This window comes from Opisthocomus hoazin, chromosome Z (genome assembly GCF_030867145.1).
Source record: "Opisthocomus hoazin isolate bOpiHoa1 chromosome Z, bOpiHoa1.hap1, whole genome shotgun sequence".
Taxonomy (NCBI): Eukaryota; Metazoa; Chordata; class Aves; order Opisthocomiformes; family Opisthocomidae; genus Opisthocomus; species Opisthocomus hoazin.
Window position 1 is genome coordinate 38,619,355 of NC_134454.1, and position 18,880 is coordinate 38,638,234.

Sequence of the window (18,880 nt, forward strand, 5' to 3'; positions counted from 1 at the left end):
GCAGGTCTGGGGCTGCGACGGGCAACAGGGAGCTATGAGCAACAGCTAGAGGACACCCTCCCATGGGAGTGATGGACCAGCTGGGTCCCACTCATTTTACTAGGGCTGCCCACTGCCATCCTGCTTCACGAGGGAAGTAATTTGCTCATAGCCTTGATGCAGTGGGTACTGGACCAGCAAGTCACTGGGAATACCTCGACACGCACAGGCTCTTACCTGGAGTCGTGGTATTGATCCATCATTCTGTCTGGATTTCCCAGGAAGGTGGTGAAGCCTTTGGATAGGTCAGATGAACTCGGCAGTCTCCACCCATGCGGGTTTCCAAACCATATGATGCCACAGCCATCCTGACCTCCTGCAGCAGACAGCCCTGCTGTTAGTGGGGCTGCAGTGGAGATGGAGGTCCCTTCCCACCAGCACTGCTAGGGTCCTATGCAAACACCTTTCAAACAGCATATGTTCCGTTTCAGACCTTGCAAGGGGTCCTCAAGGACTGGCAACTCCTCCCTGCATCTCACTCTGGACACCAGCAGCAAGGCAGCGCCACATCCTGCCCTGCCATGCAGCTTCTCTCTACTATACAGGAGGGAATTTTAGTCACAGTTTAGCAGCAGAGAGTGTAAATTTCCTATCTGAAGTGGAATTATTTGCCGTGTAAAAGCACTAACATATTTTGTAATTCACAGAGTAGATACTGCGCAGACACTCAAGCACCTTTGCACTCTGATAAGGAGAATATTATTGCTCTCCTAGTGGCCAGGCCAGATAAGAGGTTATGGGCGGGCAGTCTGCATTTTTCTCAAGTTCTTATTGTGCTGCACCAGTGTCTCCAGATGCCATCCCCAGGGAATTAAGCTGCTTTCTATTAAAAACTGCAAAGAGCAATGGCGAATTCAGGCAAGGACCGTACTTGTTTGGACTCTCCCATGCCATCCTCTTCCATCCCTGAGGATTATGCCATGCCAGGTAATGATGAGACCACTCCTTACTTGAGTTTTCAGAGAGAGGAGAAAATGATCTTTGTCACTAGCAGTTTCTAAAATAGAAGTTAATAATTGCCAGTTTACTCTTAGGGGATGGAGGATGCACATTTAACTGCAAATGTATGTGGTTTTTTCCATGTTGTATTTCAGATTACAAAGACGGAAGCACCTATAAAGGCTTTTCAACTCAGACAAAGTTCCTCAGACAGCATCAACATATTGTCTGTTTGCAGACTGGCAATAATATCTCATTGTTCTCCTAGCCTGATGGATGTTTTTTTTCCTTTTCATTTCATCTCTGTATCTTTGTGTCCTCTGCTAAATAGTTTTTCATCAGGATGCAGATGTTTTACTGTGATCTTTCCTGCCTTGTGCTAGCAGCTGACAGACAGCTTTGGAAGAGCTATGGGAGTGCTCTCTTGGACCAGTTAGAAGCAAATGAGGGGTGTTTACTACCTGTGGAAAACTATTTTCTTAGGGTGGTTTGGGAAGGAAACTGATTGCACACAGCTAAAAATGCCTTCATGGCTCACAAGACATTTTCAAAGGGGAAGAAAGTTACCTTGGATACAAAGTGATGGTGCAAGGGGTTGTGTACTTCAGCAGTCAGACTGGAGCCCTGCACAAATCCTGCTGCTGTGCAACTTGTAACCCCATCTTCCCAGGCATATTCCTGCCTTTTGCTGTGTCGACAGCAGAGTCGTCTCCTCTAGCTGTGCCCTGCTGCCTCTGATACTTCTTCATGTCGGGGATCAGCCTCCTGTTTGGGGAACGTCTACTGAGCTGTACGTTGTGCAGTCCGAGCGCAGTGCTTCTCATCTCAGAGGCTGATGCCGTCTCTGGTCATGACTGAGATACTCTGGCACTGTCGTTTCATGTAGCCTTCACATCTGTATTGCACCCTGCTGTGACCCTTCTCTTTAGTCTGGTTAGGATGGAATTTTTTTAGGAAAGGTTCTCCTGTATGGCTTTACTGTGCTCAGAGCAAAGGAGGCTCCTGGAACTACTGTACGAAAACGGCAATAGAAGAACATAAAAACTAATAGGCAACAACAGAAAGTGGGATTATTTTTTATTTCTGGTTGTGATTGTGGCTGTTGTTGTTACTAGACAGCACTTGGAATACCATGCCCAGATTTGGGCAGCTCAGCACAGAAAAGACAAAGGCATACTGCTAAAGGCTGAAGCAGATCACATTTGAGGACAGACAGAGGAAATCAGTCTTGCTCAGCCCGGAGACGAGAGAATGCTGGGGGCGGTGGTGTCACTGCATGCATCCTCTGCTGAACAGGGACTACAGAGAAGGGAGAGCCAGACCCTTTTCAGGGTTGCACGGGGAAGGGACATGAGGCACCAGGTCCACCTTGCAAACGTGTCTGGATAGAAAGCCAAAAAAAATTGACAGTGAGAGTGGTGGGGAGACCAGAGAGGTGGGCTTTGAGGTGTTCTCAGCTTCTCTGCACAAGGTCCTGGACAGCCTGATGTAATTTTAAAGTTGGCCCTGCTTTGATGAGGACATTAGAACAGAGACCAAAAGAGGTCCTTTCCACGGTAAATTTCTGTAAGACTATTATTAATTATCAGAATTGTCTCTTGTAAAGATCTACTTTGGGTAAAGGTTGGCTCCTGCTGTCAGTTTTGCTTTTTTCTGTCCTGGACTAGTTTTTCTTGCATTTAACAGACATGTGGGATACAAGGGCTGTAGGCCCAGCTCAGCCTGGAAGTCTTTCTCGCCTTGACACTTCTCCAAGCTGGACAAGGGAATGATAAAATGACGATTCTTCACCAATTTGGTATAATACTTTAGAGTGAGCTGAGGCTTTTTGTGGAAGGATCTGGGTCTGATTGCATCTGGAAGGAGCAGGTTATTGTTTTGCCTTTTCATTGTATGGGTTTTGTTGAAACTCTGAAAATCAGTGCTTTTGTAACCTCTTCAGTGCACATGTTGGAAGAGTCCCTTCTCCCTCCAGGCCTGAGGGAAGTGGTGTTGCTCCTGAACAATGCCCTTTTTCTCAAGGGAGCGGTATCACTCTACTTGATCTAAGCCAGGTCTTTATTATCAGAGGCTGGAGTCCAAGCTAGAAAATTCAGAGCTGACTGGATCAGAAACCACAAGACCTGTTGCCACATCATCAGGGATGTTGCCTGTTAGGACAAAGATGTGGTGGAGGAAGTTCAGTGCTGGCTTCAGTGAAGTTGAGGAATTTATTCGCCGGGGTGTAGATGGTTGAGACGTCTGCCTCAGGAAGCCATTTGCAGCCAGCGAAACGGGCACAGCTTACCTTGGCCTAAGGAGGCATTGCACAGGGTGACTCGGATGGGGTGGAGGGGTGCCCTTTTCTCCTGGTGACTGTGGTAACCTGTACTTCTTGCTCAAATGGTAAAGTCGGCACTGGAGCTTTCTCACAGGGGTCAGACTGTCTTCAGCCCTGACATGGTCCTCTTCATAGCTGCAGTCCTGCTTGAGGCTACTTGTGTGGTATTTGAGACCAGCTGGCTCACCCCCAGCAGCGGTTACTAGCCCTGTTCTGGTCTCTGGCTGGGTCACCATGCCCTCCAGGGTCTCAGCCTAACAGACATGAGCATCTGTATACAGGAAAGCCAGTGCCTGCTGGCTCACCCCCTCGCCCCCACAGACCTGTTCCTCTGCTTTAGGGCTGGCTGTTTGGCAGGGCAAGGCTTTCTCCTCAGTTAGTCAGACGAGCATCTTAATCGCAGCGGCAACCCGTTGCAGCTATCTGGGGAAAAGTGTAACAACGGAGCGAACACAAAGAATTATCTTGCAGCCTGTAGTGACATCTGGCCAAGGGATTTCACAGTGTCCTCATGGCACGGTAAGCCTGCCCCATCCTTCCCTCTAGACCCAGGTCCCTACAGTGTTAAGTAGGTTGGACAAGGGTCACCCCAAGGCTTGCAGCAGCAGGAAGAAAACTGCATCTAGAAATTTAGAGTTACTTTCAGCACAGAAGCCTTTCAGCATAGTTTTGGGTGATGTGTCACTGGACCCTACCCAGTGAGGCTGAGCTGGAAGTACAGCGCCCAAGCCATTTCGTATCAACCTGCTTCATGACAAAAACAGTATGGCCTCTTGCATCAGTGCTGCATCACCAGGCAGGGAGGGATCGAATTGTCCCTCAGCCAGGATGACATGTTAGCACTCAATTTGTTCTTGTAGATGTCTCCAACACCCGCCGCTTGAGAGACCGGGAGCTGCTCCGGAAAAGAAAAGCAGAAGCCCAGAAGAAAAGCTCAGCTCAGTGGGTTCAGAGGTAAATCTTGCTTATCCTGTGGAGTGGTTTTCTTGCTGCGCTTAACTTGAGCCCAGGCGTGGCAGGCCAGCCCCTCCACCTTCACACAAGGGTAGAGCCGAGCTGGGCCTCATGAGTCTTCAGTGGGGAAAGGTGACCTGCAGCCAGTAGCTGCTAAAGGTCTGGGCAGGCACTGGGGGGCAGAGATGGACGGGGGGTGGGTTATGAAGGTGGTGGGTTGGGTGGCAAGTGATCCTCAACCACAGCATGGGGTTGAGGAAAAATTTTGTGGCCAAGCTCCCACCCCTCTGGTGCGGCCACAGGAGGCGGCTGTGCAGGGCTGGGGAGGGGGGCTGCAGAGGTGCAGCTTCTGCGGGGGCGGGCTGGGTCACCATCCCAGCCGGGGGCCCGGCACAGCAGCCTTGGGGCAGGAGGGAAAGTCCTCCACTCCTCACCCCTGTGAAATCCCCTGGCAGGGAGCAGAGAAAACGTGCAAGGAGAGGCAGAGGAGGCAGGCAAGGATGGAGCTGTCAGCCGGTGGTGGAGCTCATCCTGGAGGTAGATCCAGATCTGGGCCCTCAGCCCAACGCAGGGAATGAGGCTCAGCCAGGGCCCTCCAAGCCAGAATCACCTGAGACCGTGTGTCAAAAGAAGCCACCTGTGCTGAGGAACCCGGAGCCGGTCAGCAGGATGCAACCAGGAGCGGCAGAGGGGGAGCTGGCGGACGAGAACCAGGACACCAAGGGTGAGCTGCCGGAGAGCCGCTGGCCCCATGGGGCTGGCGGGGCAGAGCAGTGCTGTCTCTTGAGAACTCCCAGCCAAGGTTGCTCCCCCAATCAACAACAGGCCCGCGGCACCACTAGTGCACAGGTCACTACCCCACCAAACATGACGTGGGCAGCTGTGAAAGTGGCGGGGGGGGGGAGGGAGATGTTGGGTCTGTGGAGGCAGATGCTGCTCTGGAAGTCATGAGGAGTGACAGAAAGCCCAATACTGTCAGTAGAGTCGTTGGCATGAGGTCTGTGGTCCCTAGTCCTAAACAGCTCCTTGTCCTAAGGACACCTCTGTGGCTCTGTCAAAAGCCAGGTTAGGGCAGAGATGCAGTGGAGAGAAGTGGTCTCTCAGTCAGGGACAGCCAAAGCCTGGACGCGCTTTGTCCACAGTTCAGCCAGTTTTGGGGCTGACACCAGGGTGGGGAGGAGGGAAACGTGGGTACTAGGGCAAGGGGTGGGTGTCTGCAGGGGACCACCTCTTTGGGACCTGCCAGGACTGAGGCACGGAGGGCACTAAGCTGGTCTGAACAGCAGATTGCTGCCTGAGCACGGGAAATCCACTTACAGCTAAAGCAGCTTGGGCCAGCAGGAGCTTCTCCTAGATCTGGCTTGGGAAGAGAACAGTGCATTTACTTTAGCAGTCAGTGGGCCAAGTGTACAGGTTGCTTTAAAACTGGGAAAAGCTAGGATCTGCTTCAGAGGAGGTGAGCATCCTCTGATCCACAGTTATTGCATTTCCAGCAATGTCTATGCCAGGGGGGAAGAAGCCTCTCACTGCAAGGTGTGCAATGACTTCATGCTGTGGAAAACAACTATTATGCAGCCTGGAGCCTGGGGCTGACAGGGATCCTGAAACGGGAAAGAATCAGGGCTGCGTTTATTTCCCTCTTGCCTTTAAATCCACCAGGGCTTTATCCTTCCCAACTCCCCTGCACAACCCCTGGGTCTGCCGTGGCCTCTGAGAAGCAGGCAGGCCACCAGGAGCTGCCTAACATCACAAGCAATTGCAGGAGCCTGGCCGCGGCAGCTTTAGCACAGCATGGAGGGGTAACGCACGACAGCCCCCCAGTCTGAAATGATCTGTCTCTTACATCCCTTACAGGTGAAGAAAAAGCACTGAAACCAGCAGAAGCAGAAATACTAGAAGCATTGAATACTTGTCTGGAAGATACCCCACAGGAGAAGGAGAAAAGCACACAGCTATCTTAGTTTGGTGTTTGGGTCTGTGGATTTTTTAGTGTTTTGTCTCCTGCCTGAGAAAGTCTGACCACTGCGGCATAGTGATTTTGATCACCTTGTTCCCTTAAATAATAAAGCACACACTCTTCTGCTTGCTCCACTTTCTATGCTTCTTTCAGGTTACGATAAGGGGGAATGCCGTCGCTCGTGCAAAGGCAGTCCTTTGCAAACTGCCTGCTGCCTGCGGCTCACGAGCCCCCCTGCCCTCTCTGCCGGCAGGCTGTTTCTCCTGGGGGGTGGTCCCGTGGGGGGCTGCACGGTGCCCTGCGACGCTGCAGTTTAAGCGTAGAGACAAGCACCCATCCATGTTCCTGAAAGGCATTTCTGATTCGCAGAAATGAGAGTGGCATTGCGAAGCTGAAACACATCGTGAATTTTGGCTGGCTGGAGCTGCCCGGCTTGGCCTTTTTCCTGCGCTCGATAAGCCCGACAAACCCTGGTGTTGTTATCTTCACTCTTAAGGTCTTTCTCATGGCCTGTTTTCCTCCCCGGTAAACAGCTTGCTTTCCTAAAGCCTGGAAAGCATTTTGTTTTTACTTTCTGGGCAACCTCACTTCGACCTTGCTGAGCCACTGCGTTAGGCAAACAAAAGCTGCTTGAAAACAGATGAGTGCGACAGGTCGAAACTTGGCTGAACCGTACACTTTTGTCAGGGAAATGCCATCTGGGGCAAAGAGGGGAGCCACCCCGCGCAGCTGCTGCGTCCCTGGATCCCCAGCTGCACACCCGGGATTTCTGCTGAAGCCAGGAAGGTATGGGGCACCCTCTTCCCACGTTTTAGGCCCCGTGGTCTTCTCTCCTGTGTGTGGCAGAGGGGGTGGCTCTCTCACACTCCTGTAATATCCTGATACAAAGGGTCTTTCTCCTCTCGGGGTGTGGTGGAGGTCTCTGTTGCCATTATGACTTACCAAGGGCCTGTCTCCCAGAGCACAGGGCTGGCCAGGCCCTGAGGTCACCCTCAAATTGAGGGATTGATGGATTTTTCTGTGGCTCTGGAGATTCTGCTGCCCCTGTCCCAGAGCCCTGCAGGCTCTGTGTCTCAGCAGATGTGACATCTCACCGGTGACACCAGTAACACTGTCTCTCCAGTGACAGGATGGACGTCGCTGTCTCCCGCCCCTGCTTCGGTCCCAGGGATGTTCACATGAGGGGCAAGTGCTCAACGCAGCCTCCCCACCCCGAAATCCTGGGATGACCTCTGCAGTTACACCATCAGAAGCTCTAAAGAACCTGGTGGGTGCCAAAGCAGAAAGCTCCCATAACCAAGCAAACGCAGTCCATTCCCCATGGGCAGCTCCTGGAGGAACAAGTCTCCCTATGCAGGTGTCCTGACACTGTTATGGTCTCCACAGATTTCTCAGCTAATGTAATGTTGTGCCCCCCCCTTGAGCAACTGATACTGGTGGGAGCAGAGCAAGACCTCTCACCTCCCGCCATGAACTACCCAAACCTTCTCCATAACTCCACATACCTAAGGCATAAGCAGATGGTCTCCCAGAAGCCCTGCAGCAGGGAGGGAGCTGTAGCTGGGGAGGATGCTGGCCCCAGACCAAGGCACTGTGTGAAGGCAGGAGAAGCTGCACTGGCCTGAGCTGGAGGCAGGAGGCCACATTATGGTTGAGTACCATCACAAAAGCTGTGCTGGGGTCCTCCTGCAAGTGTGGTGTCCACACCACGTTGCAAGGAGGCGGGGCTGTAGGGACTGCTGCTGCCAGGCAGGCCAGGAGACCCTTCTGCCGAAGGCTCTTTCCAGCTCTCCAACCCTCTGCAGTGCTCACAGGGAGAGGGAATCAGCCTTGCTGCCCACTTCCACATCTGCAGGCATTTAGGCTCACCTGGTTCCCACAGCCCTTTGGATTTTGGGGAGAAGCAGCTTCCGGGAGGCTTCAGAATCCTCTCAGAGCACCCGTCAGTCAAGGAGGGCATGAAACAACCACATCCCCTCTTCACTCTTGAAGCAGAGCTGTAGCGGGTGGCGAAGGCCTGGCAGGGTGAGGTCTCTGTGAACATGGGGCAAGGCTCATTGCTGAAACACACGTGGGCAGTGGTGCCGATCCTGCGCCGCGAGGGCTGGGGAGCTCCCTGAGGGCAGAGGCTCGTGGGAACCAGAGAAAGCACCTCCATCCGCCTCTGCGGAGATGCCTTTGGTGCCGGTGAGGTCCCAGAGTCACTCCAGGTACAACACGCTCCGTCTCAGAGCTGCTCTCACTCTAACTGGCTTCTTTGGCAGCCAGTAAGGAAGCCGTACCTGCAAGCAACAAATCTTATCACAAAACAGCCAGGGGAAAGATAAAGCCCTCCTTATCAGCACTTTCACTCGCAACTTAGTGTTTCTTTCTCTGACAAGATGACAGATAACAGATCTCTTGCTCATACAGATGGGGTTCAGGTGCAAAGCTGGACGGGTGCGGGTGCACGCCCATCCCAGAGGCAGGTCCTGCTGCCTGAACGGAGCTGGGGACAGGCTGGCAAAGGGCAGGTCTATCTAGAGGCGGGAGGCTGATGTTGCAATGCATCACCTGCTCCCTCCCTTGCCTTCTTTCTGAGCCCCCGAGAGATGTCTTTACCCAGAATGTCCAATACAGGAAATTTTCACCCTCTGGGATAACAAGGGTCTGGGTCTGACATGAAGAGGACGTCTGGGGGAGGTCAGAGACCTTTAACTGATGGTAGCCTTCTTGGTGACGAGAGAGGGTGATGGGTGCGGGGAGATGGCTTCCAAGCTATGGGGCCAGCACAGGGAGCTGGGTCAGTGCCTGACACAACGCCCTACTCCTTGCTGTGCTGCACTGGTGAGAGGGCTGCGTGACGCTCCTCCAGGAAGCTCTGACCTGTCACCTGAGCCACACAGACCCAGGCAGGCATGCTGTGATATGCAGAGGCCACGGCCACCATGATTGTCTCCTCACTCCTGAGATTCAGCTTGGTGTTTGCTCATGTCAACTGCGCCGGGATGAGCATGCTGCTGAGAGCTCATCTCAGGGCCACAGGTCCTGTCCCCATGTCCTGCAGAGCGTGGGGAGCCATCTGGAGGGCTGGCAGCCATGACAGAACAGCCAAGAAAAAGGAAGATGACATCATATCCAGGAGAACCAGAGTCTCCTCTGTCCACTCCCAATAACCTTTCAATATCCTTCCAGGAAACACGCTTCCAGCCCTATGAGAGAAGTTGTTTGTAGGCTTCCTGCTTCTCAGATTGCTCCTGTGAAACAGGGTCCCCTGCATTTGAAGACAGTCAGGCGTGATTCGCGGCAGGCTGTTGCTCACGGGTGGTGTTTTGAGCCAGAAGGGTTTTCTGGGCCTTAGCGTAAGTAAGTCATTGCTAAGCCCAAGCAGAAAGCAGTGGGCCAGCAACCCAGAGCCAGAGGCCACCAGAGGTCAACGAAAAGGCATTCCACTCTGCAAAAGCTTGGTCTTGCAGAGATAAGAAAACTTTCTGGTTGATTTACCAATATTGACTTTTAGCAGTAAATCCTGGTGACAGCAAATACCCACTCCCTTTCAGCCACACCTTCTTGTAATTTCCTGCTCGGAGCATGTTAGCTCTGATCCTTCCTGTTCCGTGTTCCCCACTTGAACAAATACCTGCCTAATGCTGCCAGGGCAGCCACAGACCGCAACTGTGTACACGGCTGTGCTCAGCAGTGCTCCACCAGCTGGCCTGGCTCTCCTGTTTCACCAGTAAATCCTGTAACTGTAGAAAAGGTTCAGTGGGAAGAGATCTCCGGAGATCTTGAATCCAACCCCTGCTTAAAGCATGGCTAAGGCTGACCAGACTGCTTAGGGCTTTTTCTAACCATGCATTGACAATCTCCATAACTGGAGATCCCTCACTCTCTGGTCCCCATCCCAGGGCTGCCCCGCTCTTCAGGGAAGAAGGTTTCTCCTCATGTCCAACCAGATTCTCCCTCGTCACAACTTTTGCTCCTCATCTCTTGCCCCACCATGCTGCACTTCAGAGAAGACCTCAGCTGCAGTGGCTGGAGCTGATGGTCTTAGAGGTCTTTTCTAACCTATGATGATTCTACGATTCCACCTTCTCTGTAACACTTTTTAGGACTGCAAGTTAAGACTCCATGCTCGCCTTCTCTTCCCCAGGTGAGCACGCTCGACTCCCTCAGCCTGTCCTGTTCTCCGACTCTCTATCTTGATGGTCTCAGCTGGGCTCCAGTACAACAACCTCTCTTCTGTACAGCGTTACAGCACTCCGCATGCGGGCTCACCCTCACCAAGCAGGGGACACGACTACTGCCCTCGGCCCGCCGGCGAGGCTGAACCCACCGTGCCAAACGGCGTGGTCCGGGCTTTGCCGCCTTCATAATGGTTCTTTTTTTCAACTCTCTTCCGTACAACCCGTCTTCCGAGGGTGCCGCAAAGGCACCAGACGCGTCCTGCCCCGCTTCCCGCCTCCCCGCCCGCCCCACCCCCTTCGCACCTCCCCCCTTCCCGCCTCCCCGCCCGCCCGCGGCCCCCGGGGAGGGACGGTCCGGCAGCGCCCTCCAGCGGCAGCGCCGGCCCGCGGGGTGGCCGCAGGGCCCGCCGGAGGGACGCGCCGTGAGGTGACGCCCTGTCCCCGCGGAGACGGGGATTGGGTTTTGCCTTTTCTCTAGGCGGGAAGGGGAGGAGGAAACCTCCACGGAGATGAAACACGAATGGCGTCGACCCAAGAAGGGAAATTGCTCCTCGCAGCGTGACCTTTTTGTTCACGTGAATGTCCCCTACGTACAGGCCCAGGCCCCGAATCACCGTCTGCTTCCTTCACGAGTAAGGCCGCCAATATGAACATTAACACTCCAGGCACGGCCTCTCGCAGAGCGGGACCGCTCGCCAGGCCTCTGTGGCCCTTTCTGCTCTTGCCCGGGGAATGGAGCCGCAGTGTGAGGTCAGCCTTCACACAAGGCCATGTGAGGACATCTGGAGAAGGTGGGATTTTCACATGACCACCCAGTCCGTTTTCCTCTGGCCCAGCCAAACTCCATCCCCTACAGGCCCGCAGCTCCCTGAGGTGCGACGTGCATGGCAAAGGGCAGGGGCTTGGGGCACTTTCTGTTCCATCTTTCCTGGTTTTAGGATAACTATCCCAGCCAACCTGAAGGGCATTTGCTACAGAGCGTTTTTGCTCAAGCACACAACTCAGACTCCCCAGCACTGCTCAGTGCTCAAGCAAATAATTTACATTAGCTGTAGTTCGCTTCATGAAGGAAAAGTCTGGTCCCTCCACTCTGCAATCGGACCTCGGCAACCACAAGCTCAGGCAGGTCGTTCAGAGAAATGCTGTATCTCCCCTCTGCTTCTCCTTCCCACACAGCTGGTGTTCAGGGCTGTCGGGATCCCACACTGTGGGAGCTCTCATGTACGGGGCTGCGTCCACATTTCTCCCCTCCACGTTTCCTTTTGTTTGATAAAGTCACATGCAGCTGATCAGCAGAAAATCCACGGCCTCTCCGTGCTTCCCCAGCCTCTGGCCCTGCTCCCAGCCTCCAACCCATAGCAAAGACTCTGGGTTGGTGCCAGTGGGCACAGCCACAGCAGAGGAACCCTCTCCCTGGGCTGTTTCTGTCTCACTTATACCACCAAGACCTGCCCACTGGCAGCACAGGAGACTGGGTTGCAACAGATGTAGAGCCCCAAGATACAGCAGAAAGAAGAACTGGAGAGCTGGGCACAGAGGAACCTGATGAAGTTCAACAAGGGCAAGTGCAGGGTCCTGCACATGGGGACAAACAACCACATGCACCAGTACGGGCTTGGGGCGGACCTGCTGGAGAGCAGCTGTGTGGAGAGAGACCTGCAAGTGCTGGTGGATGACAAGCTGACCATGAGCTAGCAGTGTGCTCTGGCTGCCAAGAAGGCCAATGGCATCCTGGGATGCATTAGGAAGAGTGTGGCCAGCAGGTTGAGGGAGGTTCTCCTCCCCCTCTATTCTGCCTTGGTGAGGCCCCATCTGGAGTACTGTGTCCAGTTCTGGGATCCCCAGTTCAAGAAAGATGAGGAACTACTGGAGAGAGTCCAGCGGAGGGCTATGAGGATGATGAGGGGACTGGAGCATCTCTCCTACGAGGAGAGGCTGAGGGAGCTGGGCTTGTTCAGCCTGAAGAAGAGAAGGCTGAGAGGGGATGTTATAAATGCCTACAAATATCTCAAGGGTAGGTGTCAAGATGATGGGGCCACACTCTTTTCAGTGGTGCCCAGCGACAGGACAAGGGGCAATGGGCACAAACTGAAGCATAGGAAGTTCCGTCTGAACACGAGGAAGAACTTCTTCACTCTGAGGGTGACGGAGCACTGGAACAGGCTGCCCAGGGAGGTTGTGGAGTCTCCTCCTCTGGAGATATTCAAGACCCGCCTGGACAAGGTCCTGTGCATCCTGCTCTGGGTGATCCTGCTTTAGCAGGGGAGTTTTCACTAGATGATCCTCAGAGGTCTCTTCCAACCCCTACCCTTCTGTGATCCTGTAATTCTGTGAACAAACTTTGCACAACTCAAGAAACAGTCCTCTCCCCAGCCCACTGGTGTTGGTGTCTTGGTTGTGACGGTAGATGAGACCTGGTCTTATATGCAGCTTTCAAATATGTTATTATTCAGCGATCACGGCTTTGTGTTGACCTCACAGTGCAGGGGATTGGGACTTGGCTGGTCTTGTCATTGCGTAAGCCTATTTTAGCTTGCTTGGCTGTGACAGCAATCAGTGGTCATGTAACTAGTACCTACATTTGCTTTCATTTATAGTGATAATGATTATTTATTTTGTGTGGTTTGAACTGTCTGTGATTCCAGGGCAACACTGTGGGCCCCAGCCTATCACAGTGGTCACTCATTGCTGCAGAAGTGTAAACCTGTGTTACTCAGGTAAAGCTAATTTTAGAGAAAACAAGGAGAACAGAAAAAAAAACCCCAAAACAATTTGGGAACATCAAAAAACAACACACATACAGAAATAAACTCAAGAGAACCCCAAGAGCGAAAAAGAAGAAATCACCAACACCATGTGCCTCCTGATGAAGAGAAGGAAGACTTCCTGGTGAAGGAAGACCATGACCTGCCTACTGCAGGCACCAGGATGCTGGTAACTTGTTGTAAGACCACCTGCTCCCCACCCCTGCAGCCATCAACCTCAGGACACAGGAAGGGTGAACAGAACAGCAAGAAGCAGGGATAGATACTGAGAATTGTGTGCGTGCGTGTGTGTGTGTGTGTGTGTGTAGCAATCTCAGCTGCATTACTGAGGTTTTTCTGTATTAGTTTGGACTATGAGACTAACGATTGGAAATACTATATTGTTAGAACTTTTGCATGTAGTAATGGTAAACCCTTGGCTTTACTTACAGTGCTCCCTCTTCTGTCCATAACAAGATTTTGAGTGTTGTGCAGGAAGGGGCAGAGACAGGAGTTAGGAAGAGAACAAATTCACACTGGTACATCTATGCCTGCATCCAGCTGGGTGCTGCTTAAACAACTGGATCATGATCCATCCCACCGCCGCACTCAAGCAAGGGGAATGTTTGTGGAGCCAAATATTCTTTTCCAGAGTCCGGCATCGGGCTGTCACTTGCACAACCCAGTATTCGGATGCTCGTAGTTAAATAATGTGCCGTTTTGGCACAGCTCTGGGGATCCCCCACATGCTCAGATGAGACGGGCAGATCTTCCAGTGGGTTCATTGCCTCCTGCTGCTCCCATCACAGCAGACATCTCCACGGTTGCTACTTCTTGACTAGCCTATCCCGGACTCAGTATGATGGGTTGCGATGGGGTGGCCAGGGAGACAGTGTTTTAATTGGCCAAGTCTAAGGCCAGCACTCCAGCGAGCACTAACCTGATGACAGACTATGTGCCAAAACATATAGCTACAGAAGTGCTGTGAAGCCTAGAACACAATTTTTTAACCTCAGAAGGTAACAGCCTGGACTCATGAGTGCCTTTTCCAAGAGGAAGAAGTCAACATGAGGTGCAGACAGTCTCCTTGAAAGAGCCAGCCACAGCTATGATTGACTTGAGGGCTTCAAGCGATGCGAGCTGCATCTCTCCCATCAGACCAAGAGCTCTGGTGCTGGCTCAGGATTTGAGCCTGAACAAACAGGTCAGAAGCTTCTCGTTAGCTCCTTTGTCAGTTAAGATTTCTTTAGGTGGTTCACATCCAGACAACAGCTTTGCAAATTCCTGACTGGCTAGAAAACCTGAGCTTTCTGGCATTAGAGAAAGAAAGGATAGCAGTGTGGTCAGTGAGGTCCTTTGAGCCAGCCCACAGCTACCATTCCTGCCTACTCCATAGCCACTTTCAGCTAGACATCTGGCCCTGAACACACAACGACCCTCTGGACTTCCACCAGCAGATGAGGCTAGAATACAACCTCCTTTTCCTCCTGGCCCAAGTTGTGTGGTGAGCGTACTTCATGCTCACTACATCACTGGTCCCTCTCTGCCCTGGAGACCACCATCTGTGTTCGAATACTGATGGAGGCAGTGAGAGTTCGGAGTCTGGCAGCCCTGGGCTGGGGCTCCCCATCAAGATCCCTGTTCCCTCCCTTTCAGTATGCCCGCACGAGGAGGAGTTGAGGCAACTGCTACAGATCCAAAAGTAGCTCCCAGAAATAACCCCAGCTTCCAGGTATAGATGGTGCCACCATCTTCCACCTTCACTTCCTGGGCTCGGACAGAGGGAAGACATAAATTCAAACAGGAGGAGAGAGTCGAGAAATCAGCTCTCCTCGGTGCCTCCTATGCATCAGGGCTCCAGGCCTACACCAGGACAAGCATGTACAGCTATTCTTTGTGGCGGCGTGGGCCACTGCATCCCCGTACACCAGACTCTGTGCAGTCAGTCCCCCAAAGAGCATCAGCCTTCCTATGCTCACGTTAGTTCACATCAGTTCCCACCCAGGCACTGCGTGAGGGGGACATCCTCTCTGATCACTAATGCTGGCATTGCAGTTCTAGGTAACAGATGCAGATGAAGCCCATTTCCAGCTGCCAGACTGACCTCTAACTACAGCTCACTAAGCTTTGGACTGCCTCCAAGGCACTCTCTCCCGGACAAATGGCAGCTGCCTCCGCCGCCCACTCTTTCTCATAAATCTGATGCATTTCTTGGCCTCTTCCAAGGGCAGATAAATCATACCTATTGAAGATGACCTTCCTATCTGCTCTTTGATAACTTAGCTGATTAAACTACCCATTCCCATCTCATTCGTAGCCCTCCAGGCAGCTTGGGCTGTTGACAGGGCACCAGCTGCACCCCTCAAAACCCCTCGGGAAGCCGGTCACCACCCTCCCAGCAGGAGAAGGGGCAACGTCTGCCACTGTCCTATCCCTGTGCAAGCCTGATCATTCCCCTGAGGTGTGGAGTTGCCCCTGAAGGCCTGTTACACCCCGCATTAGCTACATTTGCTGCTTGATTAATTGTTCCCACAGATGTTGCTGTTGCACAAGGTGAACAACACAGTGTCAGCCTGCGGCTGCGGGAGCTCCATCTCTGCTGCCAAAAAAACTCACTGGCCTGGGGTGCAGGAGGCAAGACCAAGCATTTCTGGTGATGCTGCCACAGGATGGGCAACATAACGTTGTCTCCAGAAGTTCAGCCCTCTCCAGCTGGCCCGGCTCCACACTGGAGCAATTGTTCGAGAGTAATTAACGCCAAGCACGATTCCCTTGCCCATCTCTCAGCTTGTGTTCTTATCACAGGTAGTAGCCCTGGCTTCCCTACCTGTGCCTTTTCAGCAGAGGCACCCAGCTGAGCTGGAGCTTCATGCACTGATATCCGGCGCACACTTATGGCCCGAGAGGAGTCCCGGAAAGCAGGCTGGTGACTCGGGGTGGGGGGGGTTGCACAGTTTTGGTAAGCCATCTATAGCCTGGCCTTGCTGCCCCCTCCCTCCCTCTGACGTCTTCAGCAGTCCTAGAAGACCAAAAAAAGCCAAGGTAAGACAGACACAGTGAAATGCAGGGAGCGGCATGTGGCGTGAATCGTGCTCTGTATGATCGCTCTCCTGGTCCCTGGAGTGCGTGGAAGGCTTCAAAAACTGAGAGACGACTCGTTACAAACAACAGGACAAAGATTTATTTCCATTACATGTGAAGTAGAAGAGTAAATACAAAAAATCTCCAATACATAATAAAATGTTCTCCTAGGCTGTAACAATCCACCTCTTTCTCAAAGTCAGCGCAGGGCCCGACTGTACCAGAACACGGTCAGAATAAGAATCGAGAGGCTCCGTCCCTTGAGGAATGAGCCCTTTAAAGGCCCTTCTCTGTTCTCATCAGTGCTTACACTTGGTGTTTCCTACAGGGTTATAACCCTAACCTATTGGACTCATCTCCCAGAAATCAAAAGAGCAGTTTGAAACTTAGACTAACTTTGCTAAAAGCAAGGCCCTCAGATATTTACAATAAAGCTTCCAGAAATCAAAATTTTCCTTATTCTGGATGGTGCCTGATAACTACAGGCAAAGCGCCAGCCAAAATTACATCAAGATCCAAATGTTAAAACATATCCCCATGGCACAAGCATACATTGAGATCCAATTTTCTAACATATCCCCATGGCATATCCCCACATCCTCACAGACAGGCCCAACCCCACGTCTCCCCAGGGACGCAACAACCATACCTTCCTCCGCCAGCGGTCACGCAGCCACACGAGACACAGAGCCACATGCACAAGCGCAGGGTCAGCACACCCCGCTGGTGCAAGACACAGCCTGGACAGACCTGCGATGTTCAGCACACCCTTTGCGTCTGTGGTGCAATAGCTCGGAGCGGTTGCAATAGCCACAAAACCACGGCAGTGCTGGTGGGAAGGGATCTCTGTAGTCTCCAGGCCTGCTGCAAGCAGAAGGTTGGAGTATTGCCAGCACTAGCACCAGGCAGGTATAGCTTTGTCTATCTTCGCCATGAAAACCCTAAAGGACGGAGACCCCACATCGATGTTGCGTCCCTTGAAGGGTCCATGCAGCTCTTCACTGAGCACAAAGCTCCAGCCCAGGGTTTCCAGCTGCTTGTGGCTTAAGTTTAAGCAGTTTGTGGCCATATGTCTCAGGTCCTTGACGTAACAGGCTCATCACTGTACCTGCTGCAGAAAGTATACTATCTAGGTATGTCTGGTTTGCCTAGCTTGTAGGTATAAAAGATCTAGAGAGAAAGAAGAACTAGCATCTAGACCTTATCTGCAAACAATACACAACCGCACCTTCCCAATTTGTGCCTTCTGAGTCCTCAACATCTATGATGCATGTCCTCCAGACATTGAGTTTTGCTCCCCGAACTTGCCACAGATGTTACCCGAGGTCAGGAGCAGCTCACACAAGACTTGTATCATCACTGGCAACATTTTTTTTTAGATTGAACCTTAGACTAGCACCAGAGCTGGAGCAGAGAATAAACCCAGCTTGAAGTAATGGGGAACAAGGGCCAGAAGGCTCTAGGCTCAGGAAAACGGTCCAATCCCACCTTAACGACTACTCCTACAGGACGGAAGGCAGGCATTAAGAGGCAGGACAATTCCTCTGCCAGCTACCCCCAAACCACAAAGAGGTCAGCACGCCTTGCTAGCAAAGGGATGCAGTCCAGTCCTTGCAAGTGATGAAAGCGGAGAGCCAGCAGGCAGCTGTTGAAAATCTAAGAGCTGGCACCACTAGGTCTATGGCTTCTCTTTCAGCTGGTGAAGGGAGAAGTTAGGAGAGGAGCTAGCACAGCTGCCAGGCAGACCTGCCCTGGGCTGAGGCAGCCAAGCCCCAGAGACAGGACTTGGCTCTCTCCAGGATTGAAGCAGCTTCTGGGCGCGCGAGGACCAGAAAGGACATCGAAAGAGACATTGCAGTTCTTTAGGAGGGAAAGCAAGGAAGGGAGAAACCTGATTCATCTCACCACTCCAAAGATTTTAATGAGGTCTACACTCACTGCCGTGCCCCCCACTGATGGCAACGCAACTTCCCTAGCTCTGTGTATGGGCAGCAGTTTCCTGCAGTACCGCAAGAAGGTCCAGATGGACAAGCGGCACCAATAGCAGGCCAGCCTCAGCCTCCCAGCCCATGAAGGGGATCACCCACCACATGGCATTCTGAGCGAATGAGGGATGGGTGCCTTGAATCCAACATCCATCTTCTACCTCAGAGCCCCACGGAAGGCAGACATACTTCCCCTGGCTACCTGCTGCAGAGGGCTTGAGCCTCCTACACCCCAAACTGTGCTGTGGGGACACCCAACCGCCTTCCCGCTCCACTCCATTTCCCCCCTGTCATGTCCCACTTGGATACCTGGACCTTAGCACCCAGAGAAGGCAAGGTACCTACACAAATTTCATCCTGGTGAGGACACCATCTGAAAAATCCTCCACGGAGCAGAAGGTGCAGGTGTCTTCATGGGATCAGAGCTCTTTGCAGCAGCGCGTAGCAGCAGGACACGAGACAGTAGGCATGAAACCAGAAACTTCGCTCTGATGAGGACAGTCAGGTTTCCCAAAGACACTGTGCCATCTCCATCCTTGGAGGTTGTCAAGACTCAACACGACAGCCCCGAGCAACCTGGTCTGAATAATAGCTGACCATATTTTGAAACTTCCCAAGGTCTTTTCCAACCTGAGATACACTATGATCTGCACCCTTTTGTGGTGAGAGAGACCTCAGTGTATGTGCACCCTCTC

The 18,880-nt window shown here is 52.6% G+C and overlaps 1 protein-coding gene across 1 annotated transcript; it reads left to right on the forward strand.

Annotated features, from left to right (window-relative positions):
- Nucleotides 1-826: 826 nt before the first annotated feature.
- HEMGN (hemogen) lies at nucleotides 827-6,318 on the forward strand. Its single transcript, XM_075411356.1, has 4 exons — nucleotides 827-966; nucleotides 4,159-4,252; nucleotides 4,708-4,976; nucleotides 6,107-6,318. Exons 1-4 carry the CDS (start codon nucleotides 885-887, stop codon nucleotides 6,211-6,213), a joined length of 552 nt encoding a protein of 183 aa, XP_075267471.1. The 5' UTR covers nucleotides 827-884; the 3' UTR covers nucleotides 6,214-6,318.
- Nucleotides 6,319-18,880: the final 12,562 nt, after the last annotated feature.

What these genes read in the sequence shown, in the direction of transcription:
- HEMGN (XM_075411356.1), top strand. Translation starts at nt 885, where the DNA reads ATGGCGAATTCAGGCAAGGACCGTACTTGTTTGGACTCTCCCATGCCA. An exon ending in TGAGGATTATGCCATGCCAG is followed by an intron (nt 967 to 4,158) that starts GTAATGATGAGA and finishes TTGTTCTTGTAG; the next exon opens with ATGTCTCCAACACCCGCCGC. An exon ending in TCAGCTCAGTGGGTTCAGAG is followed by an intron (nt 4,253 to 4,707) that starts GTAAATCTTGCT and finishes ATCCCCTGGCAG; the next exon opens with GGAGCAGAGAAAACGTGCAA.